The sequence below is a fragment of the Balaenoptera physalus genome (genome assembly GCF_965194825.1).
Source record: "Balaenoptera physalus genome assembly, chromosome: 3".
In the NCBI taxonomy this organism is placed as follows: Eukaryota; Metazoa; Chordata; class Mammalia; order Artiodactyla; family Balaenopteridae; genus Balaenoptera; species Balaenoptera physalus.
Genome location: NC_138890.1, coordinates 124,420,867 through 124,447,247, shown reverse-complemented (window position 1 = coordinate 124,447,247; position 26,381 = coordinate 124,420,867). Strand labels below are relative to the sequence as shown.

The window sequence follows — 26,381 nt, the reverse complement described above, 5'->3', positions numbered from 1 at the left end:
CTCTTTGTGTTTATTTTTTTAAGTTTATATGTATTGAATGCCCATTGTATGATGTATTTTCTTTTTTAATCTTAGAACCTCTCCATAGGTTTACCCCTATTTTACAGCTGAGGAACACGAGGCTTGGAAAAGTTCATGAATAAGTGATGCAATCAGTTTGGGGGGGTCAGAATAGGCACTCAGCAATATGACTCTGTGTCACCCCTAACTAGAGCAATTATTTTTACCATTATTGGCAAGGAGCTTTATGTCTTGTATGAAGGTTTGAAGACATATAAGATAAGTATATGGGCTAAGTTCAAAAGTTAGTTCAGACTTAGTTCAAAAACTGATCTGTTAATGAACATGAGTTAGGATCTATTGAAGTAACAAAAAAATGGAAGGCTGACCAAGTCTCTCCTTGACCAAACCCTCACCAAGCTTCTTGGAGCCCTCTCTCTCAATTAGGCCCCCCAACCTTGGCCTACAAAGACTCGAACAAACACTAACAGTCTCTAACAGCTCAAGGCCACATCCTTAGGATGACCCTGATCCCCTTAAAGTGCCTGCCTCAGAAAACTCCAGGCTACCAAAAAATTCTACTCTTTGTTCATGCCAACAGATAGGGCCTCTGTCTCCCAGTCTCTGTGGAAAGGTAGAATCCAAACTTCGGTCCTTGCCAGCTAGCCCACAGAGCTGGCCTGATCGCAGTTACACTGACTAACCCTTCCTGTTTTTCACTTCCCTGGCTCGACCCAGCCCTCGCTTGCTGCCTGCCTTACTCCCTCATTCTCCTGTTAAAACACCCTGTTACTTCTGTACCAATTGAAGATGAGTAGAGTCCATGCTGGACTCTTTCTCCCTATTGCAGTGGTTATTACTGATTAAAATCTGTCCTTACCACTTTAAGTAGTGTCTGACTTTGTTTATCTTCGACCAGGCACAACTATGGTCTTGTTACCGAGATTAGACTTACACATGAGATAGCAACAAATAAAACGTATGTGGCCTTGAGAGAGTAGCACTGACATATATACACTACCAAATGTAAAATAGATAGCTAGTGGGAAGCAGCCGCATAGCACAGGGAGATCAGCTTGGTGCTTTGTGACCACCTAGAGGGGTGGGATAGGGAGGGTGGGAGAGAGGCGCAAGAGGGAGGGGATATGGGGATGTATGCTGATTCACTTTGTTATACAGCAGAAACTAACACAACATTGTAAAGCAATTATACTCCAGTAAAGATGTTTAAAAAAAACCAAAAACGTATGTGGCCGAGTTAGACTGAGTGATTTTAGAGAAGACGGCATACTTGTCCCATTGGCCATGGTCTCGGCTTGCTTGAAAGTGCTATGTGAGATCTAACAAAACTGAAAGGTTCAAAGTGTGGTTTGGCGCATATGGAGAGAAGAGAAGGGACGTGGCTCTGGTTCCTTGAGTTCCCTCCCCCAGTGCTTGTTCTGGATCTGTCCAGAGTCTGGCTTCCTACTTGAAGCATGCCCTGGCTCATCGAGCAACGATGCTAGCATACACAGGGGTCGCCTGCACTGAGGGTTTATTCAGGGCCGTCCCTGCTTTTGTTCTGCCCTCCCACCGGCTTCAGAAAGGGGGCATCTACCAGTCACAGCTGTTGTGACTTTTATGTTGGGACCAGGATGAGGGTTCTCGTGGTTCCCTTTTGCTCCCATTCTCCGTGGAACCTCTTCCCTGGTTCCATGCTTCCCCAGCCCAGACCCCTCCCTGATGCGGCCTGAGGAGCTACCATTTTGAGGAGTGGAGGGAATGTGCTCCTGGCTAGTTTGCCATGTTCGATTATGGAGCACATTGTTTTGATAGGAATCATTTAAAGCAATATTATATAATATCACATACAGAAATTAATACAGAATAATTTAGTCCCAACCTCAAATACCTGCCAGCCAGCTTTATCAAAGCTTAATATTTGCCACATCCTTCAGATATATTAAAAAAATTAATACTGAATTTATTAAAACTACAAGTGAAGGGAGTTCCCTGGTGGTGCAGTGGTTAAGAATCCACCTGCCAATGCAGGGGACACAGGTTCAAGCCCTGGTCCGGAAAGATCCCACATGCCGTGGAGCAACTAAGCCCGTGTGCCACAACTACTGAGCCTGCGCTCTAGAGCCCATGAGCCACAACTACTGAAGACCACGAGCCACAACTACTGAAGCCTGCACGCCTAGAGCCCCTGCTCTGCAACAAGAGAAGCCACCACAACGAAGAGTAGCCCCCACTCGCTGCAACTAGAGAAAGCAAAAAAGACCCAACGCAGCCAAAAATAAATTAAAAAAAAAAAACAAAAAACTACAAGTGAAAACGTAATACTTTAAACTTTTAAGTTCAACTAATAGATCCCATTATTTCCTGTAGATAACTTTTTAAACAATAAAATATTACAGCAATACTCCTCCCTGGACGTATTCCCCATTTTCCCTGCTAGAGATAACGATAATTCTGAATTTGCTATTTCCTTTCCACAAAGAAATACTAGTCTTTATTTTAATCCTAGTCATTAATTTTTTCTTTCTTTCTTTTGTGATCTGGTCTAAGAACCCATTACCATGTTTTATATCGTTGCTGTGGTGGTGGTGGTGGTCGGGATGCATCGATGGAACTGTAAAGTTCTCAGGATAACGTGAAGAGTCATAGTGTATTGACTGCTTTCCATGTCCCAGGTTGAGTGCCTTAAGTGCATTATCTCATTTAATCCTATCTGCTACCATTTCCTATCTTTTCAGACAATTTTCTGAAAATAATTTTTATTTGAAAAATTATTTTTCAAATAGTATGTAAAATACATATTATTTACTTTAAAATATAGAATTATCCTGTCTTATAACTTGTTTTTTCACCTAAGCATATGTGATGAATATTTTCCTGTGGTGGGATCTGGGTTTCAGAGTAAGAATCCTGGTTTTGCCCACTTATTAGCTGTGTGCCCTTGTCTAATCATGTAACCTCTCTGGGCTTTAACATGGAGGTAATATTACTTAGCACCCAAAAGCGTGGTTAAGATGTTGCAGTGCCTGGCATATAGTAAGTCCTCGATGTATTTTAGCTATTATAGTATACTACAAATGAAATTTAAGAAAATCATCTGTTCAGTTTTATTGTTCCTGTTTAGACTTGATCAGGTATTAATCAAATAGTGTACTTTAACTGCATGTCAGTCAACAAACATTTTTTGAGCACTTACTAAGTTCCAGGCACTATGCCAGGTCCTAGGGATACAGAAATAAATACCTATTTTTTCATCTCAGGGGGATTATAGGGTTATAGTCTAATAATTATTTTCTACTAAAAGAATTTAAAAAAGTGACTTACAGAATTCTTTAGTGAATTAAAATGTTAGCCCTTCAAATTTTTCCATGATTATATTAAATTCTAGTGTTTTTGTTTCTACCCCAAGTTTTCTTTAAAACGAAGCATCTGGGGCAGAGCAGTGGTGAGGCCAGAGTAGATTCATTCCATCATATAAATCTTGACATCATGTAGCTTCTATACCTCCTATCAGGCCTTTTCTGAAACATGAACCAAAAAATATATAAAATATAAAATATAGGGAAAGACACAGGAGGGACTGGGGTGGTGGAGGTGGGGGAAACCCTATTGATTCTGATGACTGGAGGTTGGTATATTTTTAACAAGTAATGTTTTTCAAATAGTGGGAGTTATTTCTATGTTAAAGAAATCATTTATTCATGTACTACTGATGTTGGCATTCCTAAATGCAGTCTGTGGTCTTCCTGTCCTTCTTTCTTAATGTCCTGCTTTGGGGTCTAAATGGGGCCGATTTACCAAAACCCCTGTTAGTACAGCTTTTAGTTAATGTTTCAAAATAAGGCAAAGAAAAGAATTTTTTAAATTCTAAACTTTAAATGTAATACATCCTTCACATAAAAATATATATGAGTGGTTCAAGATGGTGACTGGAACCACAGAGGGTAATTATACTTAAGTTTTCAGTGATAGCATTTATGCTTCAATTAATTGGTATTTGCTGTATTTATCTGCTAGGAAGATATCACAATCTATTATGTGGAGTTGTGGCGGGCAGGTGACAAAAATAAGTATGATCCCATTTTTGCAAGAAAATACAGGTTACAGAAAGAAAGTCTGGCAGAAAAATTACTGAAATGTTGATAGTGGTTTTCCCTGGTATGATTATAGGTGATCTTTAAAAATATATATATTTACATTTACTACTTGAGAGTGAAGAGAAACCAAACCCAAGCAAAAAAGATACTTGTCATTTTTACTGCTGTTATGGCTAAATAGCTAACATGTACTGAGTGCTTCACCTAAAAAACCCCCTAATCCCCTCAACAACTTGACATAGTCAATCCTATGCTCTCCATTTTAGAGATGGAAACACCAAGGCCAAGAGAGGTTGACTCACTTCCTTCCCCATATCACTGAGCTACAGGTCAAGATCTCAAAAGTAGATCTAGTTTTCTCTAGAGTCTGTGCTTTCACTATATAATAAGAGAGTAAAAGAACAATTTTGGCAAAATAAGACATATTTTTCCTTTGCAATTCAAATACACATCTTTGAAAGCACTTAGATTAGAGCATTAGACCTCTTTTTTAAAAAAATTTTTATTTATTTATTTGGTTGTGCCAGGTCTTAGTTGCAGCATGTGGGCTCCTTAGTTGTGGCACTCAGGCTCCTTAGTTGTGGCATGCAAACTCTTAGTTGCATGTAAGATCTAGTTCCCTGACCAGGGATGGAAACTGGGCCCCCTGCATTGGGAGCACGGAGTCTTAACCACTGTGCCACCAGGGAAGCCCCAGCATTAGACCTCTTAACATGGACAGTTGATGGGAGCTGACCCTAGCTCCTGTACTGCCAGTTAGCCTGTGCAGTAATAGCAAACTAGTTTCGATGAAAAAATTAATCAGTTGATCTAAGAAAGAAATGGAATGCTTTATTCAAACCAAATTAAGGACTATAACCTGGGAACAGCCTCTCAGAAAGCTCTGAGAACTGTTCTACCCATTAGAGGTCAAAGCACAGTTACGTAGATTTCTAGAGACAGAGGTCTGTACATTAAATGATATAGATAGTTTGCATAATCCAGATCAGCAAGGACAAGGTGAGTAGTGGGTCATGGGTCATTGCAGCCCCTTACAAGATTAAGAAGGAATGTTATCTTTTAAGGAGTTGTCTTGTTGGTGCTAGGAGAATGTTGCTGTTTATGGTTGAGCAGGTATTCCTGCTGATGGAGAGGTTTGGTGGATGCGTAATGCAGATATACAGTGCACCGTAGAGGGGGGAGAGGAGGCCAAAGGGCAGAGAAAATTTTTTATGTTTACGTTTTTCTTGTCTTGCCATAAAATATGAATTTTCACACTAGTTAATGTATTTCAGTAGTTATTAACCAGTGGGTGCTTGTTAAGTGCATGCCTGAGGAAAGAGAGGGGGGTTCTTTTACAAGGAACAGATCTGCTGGGGAGAATCCAGGGCACGAATGTTACTTCTGCTGCAGGGCCACCAGCCACACGTGCTGCAGTCCCTCACGATTCCGGGAGCTGCAAAGCTGGAGTCCCCACATGTGCAGCTCGTAGATGAGATTCTACGGGTTGCCGGCCGTCTTTTCATTGTCTTCACGTGTTTTTTGGGAGAGACGTACCCACTTGTTCTTTCATCGGTCAACAAATATTTAATGAGCACCTACTATGACCAGTCATTGTGCTACAGATAAAAATCAAACATGGTCTCTGCTTTTACTGAGCTTCATTACTGTGTGAATATTCATGTCCCTCCTAACTTAAAGGCTTATATCTTGTGTGTGGATAACTAGTCTAATTCATGTACTAAAGAAGTAATACAGTGTGAGTTGGTTCAGCTGTTTGACTTTTAAAGATATACACATATATATGAGAGTTCAAGGTTGATGGAAATTGCTCAGTGAACCTACACTAACATTAATGTCCCGATTTATGCAAATGGGTAACATCACCTGTCCTGTGGACATGGTTGGATATACACCAGTTCTTCACAGAGAGAAGCTGGGAGAAAGGGGCACCAGCCCCATTTCAACTTGAAAGACTTACAGCTCTTCCTTTTATTGGTCATGATCTTTGTAGACACTTTTCTAGTTGATTGCTAGATCACTTTCTGTATTAGATATTTTAAAAGTACATTTGTAAATGCACATGTTTATTTCTACGATGGTAAGAATGCTTTGTATACTTATATATATCCTCAGCACAGTAACAAGAAGCTGCAGATGCTGGAGGTGAAGAGGTTTATCTGAGTTTATGTGGAAAATCGGGGTCAGAACTTGCAACTAGATCTCCCAACTTAATTAAAACAATTTGCTTCCGGTTGCTATAAATCAATGTAATTGCAATGTATGGCAGAAGTGGTATAGAAGAAGGATGCCATTTCTAGGGAAGCACTGCCATTCTGCCTGCTACTCATACTGTCTTCTCTTTAACTCCAACAGGGAGGTACCTCCTTCCAAACCCGGTGGCGGGGCAGGCCTGGGCAACCTCTGCAGAGACGTCCAACCTTGTGCGCATGCGCAGCCAGGTCCTGGGCCAGTCGGCGCCCTTGCTCACGGCCAGCCCGGTGAGTGTCCTCGGACTCTGTCTGCGGTGGGTTGGGTTTGCTCCATCTCACCACCAGCCTAGGGACTGTTCTGAGTTTATTGTTCTAGATATGAAGTTAAAGCTACCATTTACGTTAAGCACAGATTTGGCAACGTGAAATTCCTTGCTTTCAGCTTGGTAATTTTTTCCAAGTCCCCCCAACCTAAGTTGGAATATTTCTGTAAACTTAATGCTGTCTCAACTTTTCCCTCAAAAGAAATGAAAATGTTTCTAAGCTTTTTTTTTTTTTAACTTCTTATTTGAAAATAATTTCAAACTTATAGGAATTTGCAAGAATAAGACAAATACATACAACTCCAGTTGATCCTTTGCCTGGGTTCAAGTATTAACCTCCTGCCCTATTTGCTGAACTGTTTGCTTTCTCTCTCTGTGTATATGTATGTATATGTATACACACACACGTATACACACATATAATTTTTTTGAACTCTTTGAGAGTAGGTTATCTGTATCATGGCCTTTTGTTATCACAGTTATCAACTTCATTAAATTCTGCATGAAAGAAGTCTTTTATCTACTCTGCCATCTGTATTTTATTTTTATCATTTGGCCCAATGATGTCCCTTATAGTATTTTTCCTCCTCCAGTAGAGGATCCAGTCTAGGGTCATGGATGCCATTTAATTATCCTCTACTCTGGAACCGCTCCACAGCGTTTCTTTGCCTTTTATGACATTGTCATTTTTGAAGACTATGCAACACTGCCACCTTATTTTTTAATGGAATATTTCTCATATTACAGTGTCTGGTATGTCTGATGTTTTCTCGTGGTGGGCTGCGGGTTTTGCGTTCCAGGCCAGAATGTGACATTGGTGATGTCGTGTCCTTTCAGGTCTTGCCATGGGCAGGTGCATGATGTCCATCTGCCCCTCGTTATGATGCGAATTTTTTTCACCCAGTCAAGGGGTTGGCCGGTTTCTCCACTGTAGTTAGAACTTTTCTCTTACAATCGATAAGCCTTTGGGGGTGGGGGAGATGCTTTGAGGCCATGCAAACATGTTTCTCCTCATCAAAAATTTCCTTTAGATTTCATATTCATTGGTGATTCTTGCCTGGGTCCTTCTTTTCTAGAATCATTGAAAATGGTCATTATTCCATCTCCAGCACTCACTCCACATCTACAAGTTGGCACATGGCATAAATATTTGTGCATTTGTTAGCAGCATGGACTCCTGCATTCCTTTTTTTAAAAAAAGTAATGTAGACTTTTATTTTTAACCATGATGCTTACTAGAATTTTGTTTTCCAGTGGGCCCATTACTTTTCAGCTTTAACCTTTGGCAGAGCCTAGAAGTCTATACAGGTTACTTTTTTTAAAAAAAATAAATTTATTTATTTAATTTATTTTTGGCTGCGTTGGGTCTTCGTTGCTGCACACGGGCTTTCTCTAGTTGCGACGAGCCGGGGCTACTCTTTGTTGCAGTACGCGGGCTTCTCATTGCAGTGGCTTCTCTTGTTGCAGAGCACAGGCTCTAGGCACGCAGCCTTCAATAGTTGTGGAACGCAGGTTCAGTGGTTGTGGCTCACGGGCTCTAGAGCGCGGGCTCAGTAGTTGTGGTGTACGGGCTTAGTTGCTCTGCAGCATGTGGGATCTTCCCGGACCAGGGATCAAGCCTGTGTCCCCTGCATTGGCAGGCGGATTCTTAACCACTGCGCCACCAGGGAAGCCCCTATACAGGTTACTTTTGCATCGGTGGTAGGGTTGTATGGTAATGGAATAGATTTTTAAATGTCTTTTACTGATGATGATACAAATAATATATGTCAGTGCATTATGGTGCCTTATAATTTTATGCATTGGTAGTAAATTATGTGGGATATTTGGGAATCATTCAATAATATAGAGAGATTTGATTTAGGTCTAACCTCTAATCCTGCTTTTGTCATTAAGTAGCTGTATAAACTTGAGCAGTTGCTTAGTTTCTCAGATTTTATCAGCTCATCTGCAAACTGCAAGATGAAAAGACCTATTCCAGTCTCTGGAATTCAACTTTGGAATTCCCTGTTTCTAGTTTCAGAATTATAAAGATTCTGAAGATACTGAGTAATTATCCCTAAAAAAGTTTCTTTGAGGATATTTTATGACTTCAAAATTGACTATGATCTTTAAACTAAAATTTATCTTTTCCTTCCCATGAAAATTTTGGGACTTATTTTTAAAGGTACAGTTAAAGTGGTGCATTTTAGCCTTTTCCTCCATCCCATCCCCAAGTTCAAAGTTACTTTTTCTTCTTGGGAAATTTTATTAAAAGCTTATTTTACTGTAAGCATTTACTTTTTAAGGAAAGAGGAAAATTCCTCACAATCAGTGATTTTTTTTTTAAACAGAAGTGCTTTGGGGGCCACTGCAATGTTATTCTTAACCCGTAAATAGTAATCCTGTGTGTTTATTGCCAGGTAAATCATTCTAATTAAAACAACATTGTTACAAAGTAATGTACCTAATACTGGTAGTTAGGTACTCAGACATAGAAACTGATTGATTCATTGATAAAACACATGTCAGGTGACCTAAGGTATTTGGGAATATGATACAAAAACAAGGAGAACTACTAATAGAAAACATGAGAGTACCCCCTAAAATCGGTCCAGTGACATCAAAGAGTCACTTAACTTACCAGCTTATTTACCGTGTGAGTTTTTATAGCGTTTAGGAGAAAAACTAGAGAAAATGCTAAAATACCGTAGAGAGCAAACTTAAAATAGTACCTGGCACCTAACAAGTCTCAAATGTTAGCAATATTAATACTTCTGTTATTAACATATTATGGGTAAGCTTGGGCACAGAAGCCAGACTGTGACTAACCATTTACTACTAGACAGTGAAGGTTTAAAGTGTAACCCTCATCATATCTTTACTTCAGAGGTTTCCTTACTTCCTAATTGCAGTCTAAAGAAAACTTGTTTGCGGGCTGTTTGACCATGTCTTCTGTCCCCAGCCTTCTGTCGTAACATGAGCAGCTGCAGCTGTAGGAGAGCTGCCAGGCACAGCACAGTCTTGATTTCCTCATTGTTCGGCAGCAATCTGCTCAGGTTTCTCTGCCATATCACTTATTTCAGTATGTCACTCAGTACACTTTCATGACTTTGCCTGCTTTTGGTACCCTTTGCAGAACCATTCAAGTTAATCTATGTTTCTTGGATTGGATTACATCTAAATTATCCCTGCCGATTACAACTAACAGATTTGACAGAGAATGGTGCTGAAGGGTGTTAATGTACACCTATTAGAACTTTTTCTTTTTCTTCCTGCACCCCCCCCCCCCTTTTTCTTGTCTTCTAAATAAGTGTGATGTTTCTGGAGCTGCATTGTATGGTAGAACATGCTTCACTCTAATCTTCTCCCCGGCCACTATCCTAATCCTTGTTGCCCCCATCTTAGAGCTGTAAGTTGACCTTCCTCCTGACTCTTCTTAGCATTTATCAAGGTCCACCTTTGTTTTAGTTCTTTGTGTTTATGCCTAATATCCTCGTGCTAGACTGCAAGCTCCTTGAGGGCAGAATTCCTGTCTGATCTGACGTTCTACTCCTCGCTGTTCCTAACACAACACCTTATATGTAGGAGGCATTCAGTAAATAATGTTGACGGAACGGATAATCATTAGTGAAAAGTGACAGATTGCTTTACTTGCAAGGCGAGAGTGATGATGTGATTCTGTATGCTGTAATGGACCATCTAATAAGACCATCCACCTAAAGCCCTTTTGGTTTTGCTCTCCAGTGTGCATCTTACAATCGTGATTAGCCTCCAAGCCCATGTAGTGGGCTGAATCCCGTTTAGCTCTGTATCAGCTGCTCAAAAAATACAGTGACAGAATTCTGAAGAAATTATCAGTGTCCACCTTCAAGGAAATTTCCTTAACCTGCTTGTAAGCAGTCTTGCAGCCACACTGGTTTAAGTATTTTGTTGATTATTTGAAGAGGGAAGTATGTGTTCAAGTGTGGAAAAATGGGTAAAATCAGAATCAAGGTGGTTTATGTCCAAAGGACAAGATTACACTTCATAGCACAGTTTTACGTTCAGCACAGCAACAGAACATGTCAGAAAAGTATAGACCGTCCACCTGAGTGGTAGTCATATGTTAGGAAGATATAAATGAAGGCCCGTGGTTGGGGAGGTATGAATTTCAGTAAATGCATGACCTATTGTGATTTAAATGCCATAGGCAAGCTTCAAAGTAATGCTAACTACCTTCTCAAGGAGGAGATTAATTCCTAGGAGGAAGTATCTAGTTTTCCTTGGCAATGGTAAATGGAGTTGTATTCTGTCTCCCAGACACACTGGGCATTTCTGATAAATGGCACATTGCCAATTCATCCTAAGTAGCCTGGTAGCTGGCAGAATACATGCTCAGCCAGTGTCCGCCTGCTGGGGCACCAGCGGGGGGTGCTGATGAAGTGTCAGATGTATACTTTGTATACATTAATCTGAAGAGGGGAAAACTCATTTCCCCATTTGCTTCCTCCATCTTTCTGTCCCTCCCCACACACATGGGTAGTTTATCAAAGAAGTCATAGTCGTCAAAAGCAGGGGATTTATATAGATGCTGCTTTCTGGCAAGAAAGATGGAAATTTCAGGAGGCAAAACAGGACCAGGGGTAACTTATTTTTCCATAGGAAAATAAGGTTGTAAGCCTTGATGATTAAAGTTTAGAAATGGTATATGTGGCCGTTATAAGAAATATTCACTTCTTTTGTACTTTGGAGTAATAGATGGATGGCAGAAGCACAGTGAAAATTGGTTTCCAGTATTTTTCTCCAGTTTTCTGTTTGATTTGAATCATGAGCCTCATCTGTTTTGATTTTTGTGAACATCCCTGCCACATTCTTTCTTATTGAGGGCTTCCTTCACCATCCTGTTTGAAAGTCTTTCCCGCACTGCATGCCACACACCCCATTTCACCCACTTTTCTCAATAGCTTTGTCTCCTTCCAATACACCGCAGAATTTGCTTGTTATATATCTCCTATTATTCTGATGAAAAATTCTTGAGAGCAGAGATATTTTTTTCTGTTTTTCCAGCTATTTCCCTGGGAGGTAGAACAGTGCTTGGCACATAGTAGGTGCTCAGTAAAGGCTTGTTGAATGTGTAAGTGAATATATTTTCTTTCCGTACCTTTTAAGTGCCCTAGAACAGACTCTTGTTTATTTTTTTGTTTTTAATCTGTATTTCACCTTTTAGATTTTTATTATTTAGCCTAATCAAGATGTTCTTCAAGCCAAAGAGCAGTTAACTTTGGAAACTATGTTCAGGAATTAAACTGTAATTATTCAGTTGGACAATGAGAATGAGGGGGAAAAAGCAGAGTGTTTAAGAGATCACCTCCAGTTTCTACAACTTATTAGCTGTGTGAGCCTCAGTTTGTTCATCTGTGAAGTGGGGCTAATGGTTGTAGCCACCTCATAAGTTTATTGTGAGGACTAAATGAGCAAACTCTTGTGCACTACTTTGCACAGTGCCTGTGACTCAAGAAGTGCTGACATCGGTGTTCCTGGGGTTGGCAAAAAAAATTGTTTCTTGGGGGTTGTCAGCTAGGCTTATTAGCTGGAGTGGTATTCTCAGAAGGGAGGAAATCAGATCTTTGATTTGAGTAGAAGTTTAACCTTTTTGTCCTTAGCTTTTTGCATGATGGTGGACCACCTTGTAGTTTCTTTCTCACTTTCACTCTAAATTCACCAACCCAACGAACTGAAAGTTATTTTTCTAGAGCAGTTGACTATTTTGAAGGGGGGAAGTGCTTTCAGATATTGTTTTTCAATTTTTAATATTAGGTTAAGTGGTATAATTTTATGTTTCGTCAGTGGCCCTCTTTTGACATCGTATCCATTTCTTGTAATGGAAAAATTATGTTTCATGATGTACTATAAATATTAAAATCAAACTATTTAAACTGTAATATATTCAAAGAGCCTTGATGAATATTCATCTTTTCCATTTGCAAAAGTGCATGATGAAGAGTAAGGGAAAATTCACTAAATATATGCAAAAGTGCATTTTCCCTTTTTAATTCATGGAGAATGTACCAACATAATGTCAGCATTTATTTAGGGTGCAGACTTTATTTGCAGTCATTTAATATTATATCAATACTTCATTAGCCTTATAGCTCAAAAACAAAAACCTGTGCCGAAGTCCATTTAGTTAACTGTGAGTGAATGAGTGTTAAATATTGATGTAGGAACAATTTGAATGTCCTTGGATAAATTGCATAACAAAAGCTGTAGGATACAACTGTGAATTAGCTTTTCTCCTTAGCCATCATGGCTCAATTTAAAGGCTGCATAATACTCCAATGTATGGATTTCTCAAAATTTATTACACTATTTCCCCTTTTAGGTTATTTCCAAGTTTTTCCTATTGAAAATAATGGTAATGAGCAGGCTTTTAATAAGTCTGCGTTCACCTCTGACTGGTTTTTCAGGGTAGAGTCTCGGAGGGGATTACTGTGACAAAGGATATGAGCATTATATAGGTTTTCCATACTCTTGCTAAATTGTTTCTAGGAATACTGTACAAATGTGTGTACTTCCATATACTGAGAAATCACATCTCACTACACTCTGGCCAGCAGTCAGTATTCCAAACCGCCACCCCCACTGACCCAAAAACCAAGTTTGCTGGTTTGTTAGGTGAAAAACAATTACTCTTTTTTTTTAATGTAGTTTTTATTTTTAGTGAAGTTGATATGGCTTTTAGACATGTCAAACTGTTACAGCAAAGCCCCCAGATAAAGCAAATATGAAATTAGGGTTATCTATGCTTTCTCCTATAACTTCTTCCTTCCATTCCCTAAATCAGCTTACCATACCAACTATTGGTAACCTGTATTGCTCTTGGGATGTGAGAACTGCTGAGTATGATTACAGTGTATGTAGCTGAAGGCATTATTCCACAGATCAGAACTTTTTTCATCTGGAAAGTAGTAATCTCAATAGTGAAATAGTGCCTTCAGCTGTGGACATTATAATCAAAGTCTCAGGAGTGCTTGTATTCCAGGAATAATACATCTAGTTATTACCCTCTGAGCTAGGTTCTATTGATAGTAAAGGGATGAATTTTCATAACTCAGGGCTGAAATAGCAGTAGGGACCCCTGAGCAGATTATTATAGGTCAGGCCTAATCCAGGAAGATAAATCTCATTATAGGCTCACCTGGGCCCATCCACAGGGTAGCTGGTTTAGTGGGAGTCTGTTAATCAAAACTCAGCTTAAAAATGTTCTGTAAAATCCTTGCTATAATCCAACCACTGCTTCTGGGAAAAGGAACTCTAAATGTGCATCCTTGCTATACATGTGCCTGGGTGCCATGAGAAGAATTAGCAGAAAACAGGTGAAGTGCATTGTGATTCCAACTATGAATGAGTGAAGAACTACTACTTATTTGGGGAGGGGGGGAGAGTTTTTTTCTAAGATGGAATTCCACCCAGAAGTAGTTGCTTAAAACTTTCAGTCCCAGTTTGCTCTTCTTTACATTTTGCAGAGGTTAAAAAAATGTTCATTACCATATGTATGTGTTGTCCTTCCTGGGGAGGACGGGGTGCCTGCGGCTGTCTGTGTGGGTGTGCCTGGACAGACTGGGCAAGCGTGGGCTTCTTGTTACCAAAGGCATTTGAGAGTCAGTGAGATGAATGGCATCCATAAATATTCTGTGGGTTTACAGGGTGGAAATGCAGGCTCACTTTTAATTGCTTACCATCATAGAGGGGAGCAAAACAGATTTATAATAGCAATACTGTGTGTGTGTGTGTGAATGTGTGTGAAAGAGGGAGAGAGAAATTAGGTTTCACTTACTACCCACCTACCCACTGGTATACCTATTAATATTTCGGACCTGGCCAACCTGTTTACCAAGCGTTATAAAATGATCCAGAGAGTGGAGAGTGCTGGCACTTCAGCTGTCTTATCCTCCCTGTATCTTTAGCACCAAGGGCAGTGCCTGGTATGTACTGTTTTGTACTTAGGTAATGGTGGTTTATTAAGAAATGTTGTGGAGGTCTTTTTTTTTTGGCCACACTGAGCGGCTTGCAGGATCTCAGTTCCCCGACCAGGGATTGAACTCGGGCCACGGCAGTGAAAGCCCGGAATCCTAAGCACTAGGCCAACAGGGAACTCTCTTGAGGCGGTCTTAATTCCAAGTTTTGATAGTTTCTGGAGCCCAGGCTAGTTGAACGGTTGGGCTGTCAAGGATTTGATCGGGTTGTGTGTCTGGGGACATGGCGGAGATAAAGGTGATGAAGCAGTCACAGCTGTCATCATGGAATTGTCCCTGGGTGTGCCGCTAGGGTGGACTCCTGGTGTGACACAGCTTGTCCTTTCTGGTGTCCTTTTGCCCCCGTGGTAAACTTACAGCACTTGCCTATTTGCTATCTTAATGTGTCAAAAGAATTCTGCAGTTCCGAAACCAAGAAACCCGTAGTAATTAGACAGTGGTTTGTGGGAGGGAAGGTATTGGGATGTAACATTTCCTTTCTTGGGAGAAACGAAAAATTATTATTTAACCACCAATTATTTAACCAGGAAATTCCTGGTTATTGTGGCTCTGGGAAAGCTAACATACTTCAGTGTCTTTCTTACCTTATTTTTCTAGAATACTTGGGTGTTTAGTTAAGAATGAGCAGTATTGGTAATTATACTTATTCTTTGTTCATTGGTACCCACAGTATCAATCTGTGGTACTGGATTCTGAATCAGTGTATTCTTCATTATGCTCATTAAGCAGTTAATTGATTATTAATGGAGTCCCTATTATACAGCTGGTGTTAAAACCTATATGGAAAAGATGTCACACATGCTCTTGCTTTCTAAGGAACTTCCAAGATAGTTGAAATAAGGCTTCTGAGAAATTAGAGAGCAAAGTAGAAGATGATTACGGGCTGCATAGTTTGCAGTGTACTCCTAGACTTAGAGGAATGATATGGGCTGCAGGTTCTGGAAGGTTTTGGTTGGGCAAGCTTCAACACATAGTGGAATTATGTCCATCGTGGAATGGGTTGGGGCGTAGTAGATAAAGTGAACAATGTGACTTGGACAGTGATGTTTCTTCTTCACATGATGTTTCTAGAATAGTCAGGGAGGCAAAGGACCACATGAAGACCTGGAAGCTCATGGGTATAAGTGATAGAATGATTTCTGACTTAATTTGAACCCTAGAAGATCACCAGGATTGCCACCATCTATCTTTTAGTGAGAAGAATGTCTGCATGAGGTAGATGGGCGGCCTTCAAAGACCCCATCAAGTGATGCCTTTTTACTTAGGAAGTCTCTCAGGTAGAAAGCCTCTAACCTTCAGGTATTTTAGCCATAAGGAAATAAGTCTTTATATTTGTTAGATTCATTGACTAGATGTTAATAATGGCTCAAGGGATTATGAGATCTTTTCTTTGTGATTTGACACTGCTATTTTCTCTTTTTTAAGAGTAGAACCATGTGGCAGGTCCACCGTAGCTATCTGTGATATACTAAATACTTTGTTTTATTGTTCATGGCACATCCACCTTCATTTAAAGAAAACACTTAAAGAACGGGTGCTGAGTAGCAGAGAGCATTTTTACAAATGTATGAAAAGGCATAAAGTTCTCGCTTAAGTTTTGGTAATCCTCACCTCATAGTAGGACTGATAGTCATTCTAAGCCCTATTTCTTCTTCAAGTTGGCTTCCTTAGAGCCCTAATTTCTGTTTCTTCTTTCTTTTACTTGTTTTTCTTTGTCTCTCTACCTTCCTATCCAAGATGATCCACCACTAAAACTTGAATTGTTCTCCTGATGGTGTATATCCTAACCATCTAAGAATCCTAGATACTACATTACTGTTTGCACTGTAGAATTCTGCATTCACTAAGTAATAACTGGGCTTCAGTATGCCATAGATGTATATATCCTCAAGAAAACAGGGGTATACATTTATCATTTTTTTTGCAAGAATGGATGCTTCTAGAACTCCTGTGAAATCTCTTCACTGCATGAGACCTATTTGTTTTTCTTTCATTATAGATGCCCCCCCTGCTTAGCTTATATAGGTGCTCAGTTAAATATGTTTCTTTCCTTGCTTGTTTGTATAAGTGTAAGTCATTTGCTCTTTTTTTTTTTTTTCCCTTTTTTGGTTCCTAGACACAAGCAGTGATAAGTTTTAGCCTGATAAATAATATGAACCAGTCATAACATTTTGTCCCCCTTTTTACATAGCTCTGATCAAAATGTTGTTAAGAAATGTCTGTGTTTTCCCCATTTGCTGGAACATCCGTCCCCTTGACAGATTCACTTGATGGAGAGTCGAGGGGTTTCTCATCTTCAAGTGCTTCTGAAGTTTGGCAAAATAACTTGGGCAGTAGGGAACCACCTACCATTCCCCAAAGGGCATTAGATTCCTAGTCTCATGTCCTACCTTGTTCTGGAAAGAAAACACCTCTCTATGCACGTCCCTTCTTTCTTCCTGGCCATTACCTGTCTGTATTTTAGCATGTGCACTTCCTCTTCCAGGAAGCCTTCCCTGATGTCTCTCCCCATCCTCATGCCAATTCTCCTTTGAATTGTGCATGTCTGAACCAAAGCATTTATCACATAAAACTGTAAGGGTTTCTCTGCTTGCCTTCTCCCGCTCCCCTCCTCATCTCCAAATGGTCTGGTTGCCTAAAGAGCCCAGGGAAATGGTCTGTAGCTGGTGAAGATGTGAGCCTAAATATTTCATTGGATGGACTTTTAGAAATGACACTAGGTGAAATATCATGGGTTTATATTAGGTCACGTCCATAGGACCGCTCTACATTTTAATTGACCTTTGAGAGCCTTGCTTCTGAAAATGAATCCTGAAACTGGAGAATTTTATGGATGGAACAGACCTTGGGTCAGCCCTTTCCTCTTGCCTGGAGAGACAGTGCACTTCAGTGGCCTTTATCTAAATTGTGATCATTTTTTACAAGCACTTGACTTAGAATTTAATTACTATAGGCAGTTTAGAGTTATGTTTAAGAGTGTGGGCTCCAGAGCCAGGCTGCCTGAATTGGCATCTGGGCTTTACCACTTAGTAGATATGTGACCTTGGCCAAGGAATGCAACCTTTCTGTGCCTCTGAAAAATGGGAATATTAGTGGTACCTATCTTATGTGGTTGTTGCTGGAATCAAGTGAGATGGTACATGTTAAGGCACATGGAACACATAGGAAGAACACAGTAACGTTAACTGTTATCATCTTGTCCAAGAGCAGAAAGCTGATGTGTTTATTAAAGCAGGGAATTTGAGTTTCATTAAACGCATATCTGAAGTTTATGGTTTAAGGAATTGATGATGCTGGCCTCATAAAGGTAAGTTTCTCTGATTGTTTTCAGATAATTGCAGGTCTACTATGTTTTCTGCAGGGTAATTTGTAAGGCATGAAGCTTGTCTGAAATTAAAAGTTATGGGGAAAGGATAATGTGGTGTTTTCAACATAAAGTACACTTTTAGGGATGAAGTCACTAAACAATAAAAAAGCAACCAGAAAAAAAGAAACTCCAACTCCTTTCCTTTCATTCCTCTCATCGGATTACACAAAGGCTTCATGAGTCTTCTTATTGTATCAAATATAATTTGCTTCCTTTCGGATTGGCATTTTGTGTACCATGTATCACAGTGCCTGTATAGTTGGACCTTTAGGATACTAACATCAATTTTACTGAAACTGTTACTAATCTTGCCATCATTTATTTGTCATTGCCAAATTTAGCTATTGTTTGTCCAGGTGTAACAAAGTTAGAGGATACCTGTTGGGTCTCTAATATTTTTGCTGGCTCACACCATCAGTAAAACATTTTGAGTATGCATCCCCTAATGTGTGAATATATTTTAAAATGATTTACATGTAGTTAGAGGGGGGTATTCAAAAATATTTTAACAGACCTGTGCATCTCCACTAGGAAACCATTAAAGAGAACATTTACTGTAGGGTTTTGCCAGGTGTTAACCATTTAGCTGCCTCATAAAGAGGTCCAGGGTGTCCTGGGGTAGGTGATGGGAGAGGTGGAATGTACTCAGAGTGCTTGAGGCAATGGCTATTTGATAACCTGTAAGGAAGTATTTTAGCCACCAGAACTGGTGCATATCAGCTGACTGTCAGCCTGAATACTAACTTATGTACTAAAACCAACAAAAAAGGCGGAGACCTAGAAAATGGAAACTGGTATTCTAATTTTTTCCTAAACCCCATTTGGTTATATTGTGTACCCCCTGGGGTGCCCATATTCCAGTTTGTAGATCCTTGGAATAAACTATAAGGTCTCTCCTCTAAGCCTGCCAGAGTAGAGTTTTATTGATTAAAAAGAGTTTTGAATATTCAGTGAGGTTGCCTTTTCTTTTTTGGAAAGGTTTTTTATATTTTACTTATAAATGGAAGGAATAGCAGTTCTTTGCTACACATATCATTAACTGCCACTAAATTGACACAAATGTTAACAGTTATTGTGAGAACTGTTTCAAAGCTAATTATGTTAATTAGAATGTAACATACCAGTAATTGCATGTATTCAAACATTATACCATCATTTTTTGTGTTTTCTCCTCCAGATGTAAGATATTCATTTATTTGTTGTTTGAAAAGCTACAGAATTACAGCTAGGATAACAAATAATTGTCAGCAAATAAAATTCGTTCTTTAGAAATATGCTTTAATTGGTTAGCTATGTAAAAGACAGAAACAAATGTTAACATGTTAAGCATATAAATTAGAAACATTGCTTATGAAATCCTTAGTTTTGGGCTTTTCATTTAAATAAGGCTTCTTATTGCAATTAATATTATAGCTTTGTTTATGACCCTTAAAAATATATTCCCTTTTGGCATTTCTTGGAGTTCTAATTTAGCTTTCTTATACATGTTAGATGATTTGCAATTTAGATTTTAATTTGATTTTCATTCTTTAAAATGCCATTTTTCTTGTATTTCATTTTTATTTAAAACATGATTCTGTCTGTATTCATGGAAGTTAGGCATAAACAAACTCCTAGAAAAATCAAGCTTTTAAGTGAACTGAGAACATAAAACATTTTAATAGGAGTTTCAATAGGAGTAACTAAATAAGTATTTGAGAGCCCAACCAAAGAATTATGGCTCTTTGCAAACAAACTTTATGGGACATGGTGTTCCTAATTTACCCTCTGTTACAGTTCTTTAAAAATAGTGTTTCTATTTGTTGATTTTAAATCCTCACCACTTCTTATGTATGTAGAGTGTTAAATATGCTTCTGCCTGATGATTTGGGGGCCATATTGTTTGAAGACAGAGTTTTGTTCTCTATAGCTTCTTTTAGAGTTTTGAGTATATTTTTTTCTATTGAGGGTGAGTGCCCATCTTTTAATTTGAGTATGTTTAGGGTTTTTTTTTTCCCCAATTGTGACACACAGAAATCAGCCCAGCTCTTTTAGTGCCATGACCTTAATTCTCTAGGACTTGCAATATACCTTTCTCAATTAAGTGGACTTATGGTCTGACTCCAGAGTGATGTGCTCAGAAGGGCAGAGCATTTCTTCTTAACCCCTCTTACCACAATCACTGCGTAATTCTGCTGGCAGGTGTTGTGTGCTGCCTATTTTTCTGCTAAGATTTTTGTTCCGCATTTGTGGGGCTCCCATCATCCTTAGCACACAGGCCCTTTGCCTTGCTTTATTTGCTAACTGTTTTTCGAAACATAACAGATGATGAAAGTGACTGGCATGTTTGGGCTTGGGAAACTTAGGACTGAATTCTAGGACTGACATTTCTTGGCTCAGTAGTTTTGGACAGTGGTCACTTAACCTTGTTGAGCCCTGGTATCTTCATTAGTAAAACGGGAATGGTTAATGCTGACACCATTGTCGTTAAGGTAAAGAACATAATACATATCACAGGTAACTGCTAAGTATTAGGCATTCTTTGTGTGTTTCTCTCTTTCTGGACTCTCTATCCTGTAATTGGTCAATTTGTCTATTCCTGTGCCAGTATCACATTTTCTTAATCACTGTAACAAGTCTTATTAATAACTGGTCAAGAAAGCTCCCTTATTTCATTGTTCTTTGAGTATTGGCTATTTTGGGCATGTTTATCTTTTGTATAAAATCACTTGTGAAGTTCTGCAAGCTTATTAAGATTTTGATTAGAATTATGTTAAATCTAGAGCCCAGTTTCGGAAATTGACATTTTTATGATGTTGAGTTTTACTATTCTAGAGCATATAGTATATTGCTCCATTTACTTAGGACTTCCTTAATGTTTTTAAATAAAGTTTTATTGTTTTCTATTGAAAGAATTTATATATCGTTTGTTAGATTTTTTCTTAGGAATTTTAAATAACATCTTTTAAAAAATAAACATGTATACCTATTTGCTAATGTATGGAAATTGAATTGGCTCTTGTATATTAATTTTTAAATTCATCAACCTTGCTAATTCTTACTGACTCTTACTCATCTTTAGATTTGGGGGAATGGGAGTTTTTTGTAGACAATGTAGACAGTGATGATTTGCAAATAATTATAGCCTTCTTCCTTTTCCAATCTTTATAGCTTTTCTTTCTTTTTTTAAAATCGTACTTCATTTACCATAACTTCTAGGATTATGTTGAATAAAGTGGTGATGCCTTATATTACGTTGTTCTTAAACGTAAAGAGAATATTTTGGACATTTCATATTATTCTGCATCCAGCTTACTAATATTTTTGTTAGTGTTTTGCCATCTGTGTTTATAAATGGTATTAGCTTGTAGTTTTCCTTTCTTGTATTGCATTTGTTAGGTTATAGTAGCTCAACAAAATGAATAGTAATGTATCAGTCACTCCTACAGTACTACAATAATGCTGCATGATAAAGCACAATTCCTCAGTTGCAGTCATCAGTAATATTTATTTCTTCCTGTGGGTCTGTGGGTTGGCTTGGGGTGGCTGCTTTGGGCCACGGATCTGTGAGTTGGCTTGGCTTCCATCCAGTCTGCAGGTCTGAGTCATGTACTCTTTGTGTCTTACTCTGGGGCCCAGGGTGAAGAGCAGCACTTACCTGGGGTGTGATTGTCCCATGGTGGAGGTTGGAAAGTCCTATAAGGGGGAGCTGAAACACTGACTGTTTCTTAAGGATCAGGCTTGGAACTGACCCAGTATCACTTCTGCCCATTGGCGAAAGCTGGATAGTTAAATCCAGCATCAATGGGGTGGGGAGTGCGAGGGAAGGAGTATCTGCTAAACAATAATTTTACTACCACAGGAAAAGTTGCTTCCTTTTCTAATTTCTGGAAGAGTCTTTGTAAGAATGGATGGATCTCTTTCTTGGCTCTTCTGAATGTGGCCTGTAAAGTCATCTGCACCTGATAATTTCTTTGTGGGGACATTTTTGACCTAATTTTTTAATATTTACAAGAATATTCAGATTATTTCTTCTTGAGTCAGTTTGGTATTTTGTAATTTTGTGTGAATTTGTTTAACTAAACTAAGTTTGAAAATTATGTTCATTCTGTGTGGCATCTCCAGTTTTGACTCCTTTCCTGTTCTTAACGTTGTTTAGTTGTGTTTTCTCCCCCTCGTTCTTTTTTTTTTTTTTTCTTGATTAATTTTGCCAGAGGCTTGTCTGTTTTATTAATTTTGAGTGGCTTCTGGATTTCATGTCATGCTTAGAAAAGTATTTTTTCTTCTCAGATTTGAACACTAGTATTTCATATTTTCTTATATCTTTATGCATTAGTTTTTAATATTTAAATCTCTAATCTACTTGGAACTTATTTTTATTAAGGAGTAAAAGAGCAGTTCAGCTTATCATTCTTTTTTCCAAGTGGCTAGCCAGTTATTCCAACACTGTTACCAAACAACTTCTCTATCCTTCAATCTCTAATACCACTTTTAGGATATACGAAATTCCTGAGTATATTATGGGTCTATTCCTTGACTCTGTCCTAGTCCTTTGATTTGTCTTCCTGTATTTATATCATATAATCTAACTCCTGTAGTTTCATGCTATTTCTAACATCTAGTGGGCTGGTAAGGGAACCTCATAACACTTGCAGTTAAATTTATTTTCAGTTACATTTAAAAGACTGCCCCTCGCTTTAATATTTTTATTATCTCTGGAAATAACTTCCTCGTTTTCTTTGAAAACCAGTGAGGGGGAAAAAAATCATCCCATGTGAAAACGTTATTTTTATTTATTTATTTATTTATTTTTAATTTTTGGCTGCGTTGGGTCTTCGTTGCAGCACGCGGGCTTTCTCTAGTTGCGGCGAGCGGGGGCTACTCTTCGTTGCGGTGCGCGGGCTTCTCATTGCGGTGGCCTCTCTTGTTGTGGAGCACGGGCTCTAGGCACGCGGGCTTCAGTAGTTGTGGCGCACGGGCTTAGTTGCTCCGCGGCATGTGGGATCTTCCCGGACCAGGGCTCGAACCCGTGTCCCCTGTATTGGCAGGTGGATTCTTAACCACTGCACCACCAGGGAAGTCCCCCTGTTGTGAAAACATTAAACATCTGCTACTTTTATAAAATCATAGTTGTTTTGGGTTGTCAGTGGTGGGGGGAGAACCGTTTCATATTTTGTCGGGGTTCCGTGTTCAGCCTCCGGGCCTGTGCACTGCACGGTGTCAGGGCACCACTCACCCCGGCTTTAATGTGGATTGTTTTCGCGGAGTTGTGCAACACATAACCCCGGACCTGGCTGCTCCCTGGAGCTGGACCCGTGGATTGTTTCCGCCACCAGCCTAAGAAACTGCAGCTTGCTGATAGCGGGTCTGCAAGTTCTGTGGGGATGTTTTCAGAGACAGGAGTCTGGAGTATGCGATCCGGCACCCCCTCTCCATGTGGAGATTAGACTCCATTGCCAATCTCAGAGGCTGCTTCTTTGATTTCCCGAAGAGAGTGACCAAGCGTCCTTATAACTTGCAGCTGTGAAATCATAAATGCCACCAACTGCCACGCTAGCTCTAGAGATGTCCTCTGCTGTAGAAACTTTTTTTGGTGGCAGTGTCACAAGAGCCCACAAAAGAAGTGAAAAGTTACCGACCCCACCAGTTTGCTGGCATGAGCTCTTTTCCCATACTGCCTTTATTCTGAGTTTTTCAGAGCATCCTCTGCCTTTTGTGCTGATGAGAAGGGTGTGCTCGAAAGGGGATGGGCACTGACAGCGCACAGGAACAATTCCTTTCATCCATGCGGCCTGACAACCCTTGGATTCCTCGTCCTGTTGCAGCAGGGAGAGGCTTGAACAGGATTGACTGGTCCCCACTCGTCTGGCACTTTAAACAAATCTCAATTTGATATGAAATTAGATGCAGCTGAAGTTGCTGGTGGCAACAGTTCTCACTAAAGTTTGAAGCTCATAACCTGTCCCACAAGGTTAAAGGATGTGACAGACTCACATCTGAATAATGACCATCATCTGAGTCTGTCAGTGCAGAAAGCTCTTCGTTAAGAGGGAAAGATTGGGAATCTGATACCAGGGCAAATGAAACCACAGCTTTGATCAGGTAGAACTTTATTTAGCTTTCTATCCCAGGAATCTTAGATCCAGTCAATCAATTGGGAAATTCAGGATTTGACAACTTCTGTGTTCTTTAATTTAAAAAAGTAAGGTTTATTTTTCTGTCATAGGATGGTAAATTCCCATAGGAAATTTAGAAAATGTTCTTAAAAGGTTGGGACAGAAATCATGCATAATATACAAGCAATCTTAACATCGTTTCTCTAAACGTAGATTTTCTTTTTCTTTATGTGCATCTCAGTATCTTATGACAGCACATGTGTACTTTTCATTGCTCACATCTCTTGTTTCTTTCCAAGATGCCAGTCTTGGGCTGATTACCTGTCGGATTTTAAGTTCTCCCTCTGGCTTTCTTTCTGCTCATTTTCCTTGTCTGTGGTTCATAACTCTGGCAGTGGAACTCTAGAGGTTTCTGTGTCTCAGAAGGTGCTAGCCCTCTGTCCTGGGTGCCACGTCTGACCCATCTTTTATTCAGGTGATCCCTTCCAGTTCTCCTCATTCCTCGTGCCCGCTTTCCCCCTCACAGAGGAATTTCCATTCTTACTCTCGTGGGAATTGTGGAGCTGAAGCGGCTCTGTCTGGTTGGGCATTTCCTCCTTGCACGCCCTCTCCTCACACAAGCAGGGGGCCTGTCCCTGAACGAGTGTGTCCCTCAGGCAGCTGCTTCCTCAAGACTTCCACTGCCCTTTCGTGTTGACTGCACTGCTGTCAGAGCCGATATCCCTACATGCCTCTAGATGGCAGTGTCTACCTCCCTCTGCCTTGAGGCTAGACTAGGAAAGAACAGTTGACTGGAGCCCCAAGGATGATGTTTAGAGTGTCACCCTCATCTTTACGACCCCTGCCTCCCCTTGCCCTTTCTCCTGTGTCAAGTGCTTTTTCAGCTCTGCAGACAATCATGAAGTGGGAACATCCAATACATGCTTATCCTGGGCTCGTCAATGGTCTCCACCTCACGAAGCTAGAGACAGGAATCAAATTAGTCATATTTTGTCGGTCATTTTATTGTGAGGAGCACTGCTTCAAGATGTTGCCGGAGGTTTTCTGTTAGTAATTTTTCGAAGGAACACTCAGGAGGGCTGGTGGGTAGTGCTGCAAGCATGGCGCAGGAACTAAAATGCTAGATGCTGGGCCCTGTTCTCCTAGTTCTCGGCAGGCCCTCTGGCTTGCGAAGCTCAATTTGTGTTTGAGCAACTCAGTTTGACATAACGTCGAATATACAGCCCCAAATCAAATAAGTCATGTTTCCTGGTTCAGAATACTTTAAAGATGAAGATCATGCAGAGTTGAAATCAAATTCAGGAGAGTGCTCAGCTCTTGTTAAAAATATGTATTATGTTGGAATGTTTGGCTGGTTGTCGTTTTTTTAACCCGCCTGTCCCCGCTGTGAATTTCAGATTCTCAGGAGCCTGTGTCTCTGTGTCCTCTGTGGTCCTAGGTCAGGGCCAGCACATGCAAGGTGCTCCGGAATCCTCGCTTAGACTAACAGCATCCTCTCTGCCCTCCGTTTGGTCGTGGTACCTGAGCCTCTAGCATAACCCTTGTATCTCAGAATATTTAAACACGCATTCTCTCTGCCTTAACGTCTGTGTTCCGGTGGAATTGCATTCAGCTGTTATAAACGAAATCTCAAAACAGCTCAGCGAGAGCCTGCCTTATATTGGATGTGGAGCCTGTGTCCCGGGTGAGCCTTTTCTCCGCTGCCGTGGAAATTGAACCCAGGCAAAAGAGATGAGCCCAGAGTCATAAAGTTGCATTTTTGTACTTTATTGGGAAAATGAGCAGGTTGATGACATCCTCTTCTTCTGAGGATATTTTTTAAATGAGACCCAGGATTTCCCCCAGGGTTAGGAGAGAGCATTCCTAACTCCAGACCCACCAGAGACCGCTTGTGTGCCAGCCGATGCTGCTCTCACCCTGCATTTTTCTTTCCTGGTGCCTTTCTCCAGAGTTTGAAACTGAAGTGCTTTTCCTCCCCCCCAGAATGTGGCATTTAGCCAAATAGCATTGGACTCAGAGGGAAAGGTGTATTCATGCATCTGGGAGAGAATTTATAAGGGGCTGGCTCTCGAGGCATTCCCTCGGTGACCACTAATTGGAAATGCTCTTGCCGTATGTCACTTCTCTAAGAAACAAATAGGGAGCCCTGAGTTCCAAATACACAGATAGGAAAGCCTCACAGTCATCCATGACAGCAATACAAATTCAGTACCGTGTGGTTACGACGGGCAGTCGATCAGCAACCACCTCACAGTGTCCTCATTTGGGGGATCACCTGCCTTGGAGGAGGGAAAAAAGCTCATTCAATTC

At 40.0% G+C, this 26,381-nt stretch overlaps 1 protein-coding gene across 8 annotated transcripts in view; it reads left to right on the top strand.

Annotated features, from left to right (window-relative positions):
* Positions 1 to 26,381, top strand: part of MAST4 (microtubule associated serine/threonine kinase family member 4) — a 562,656-nt gene that overhangs the window by 186,229 nt on the left and 350,046 nt on the right. For all 8 annotated transcript variants that reach the window (XM_082457027.1, XM_082457026.1, XM_082457025.1 and 5 more), the window contains exon 3: positions 6,453 to 6,577. In XM_082457027.1, the coding sequence (XP_082313153.1) occupies positions 6,453 to 6,577 (125 nt within the window). The remainder of the gene's footprint in view (positions 1 to 6,452; positions 6,578 to 26,381) is intronic.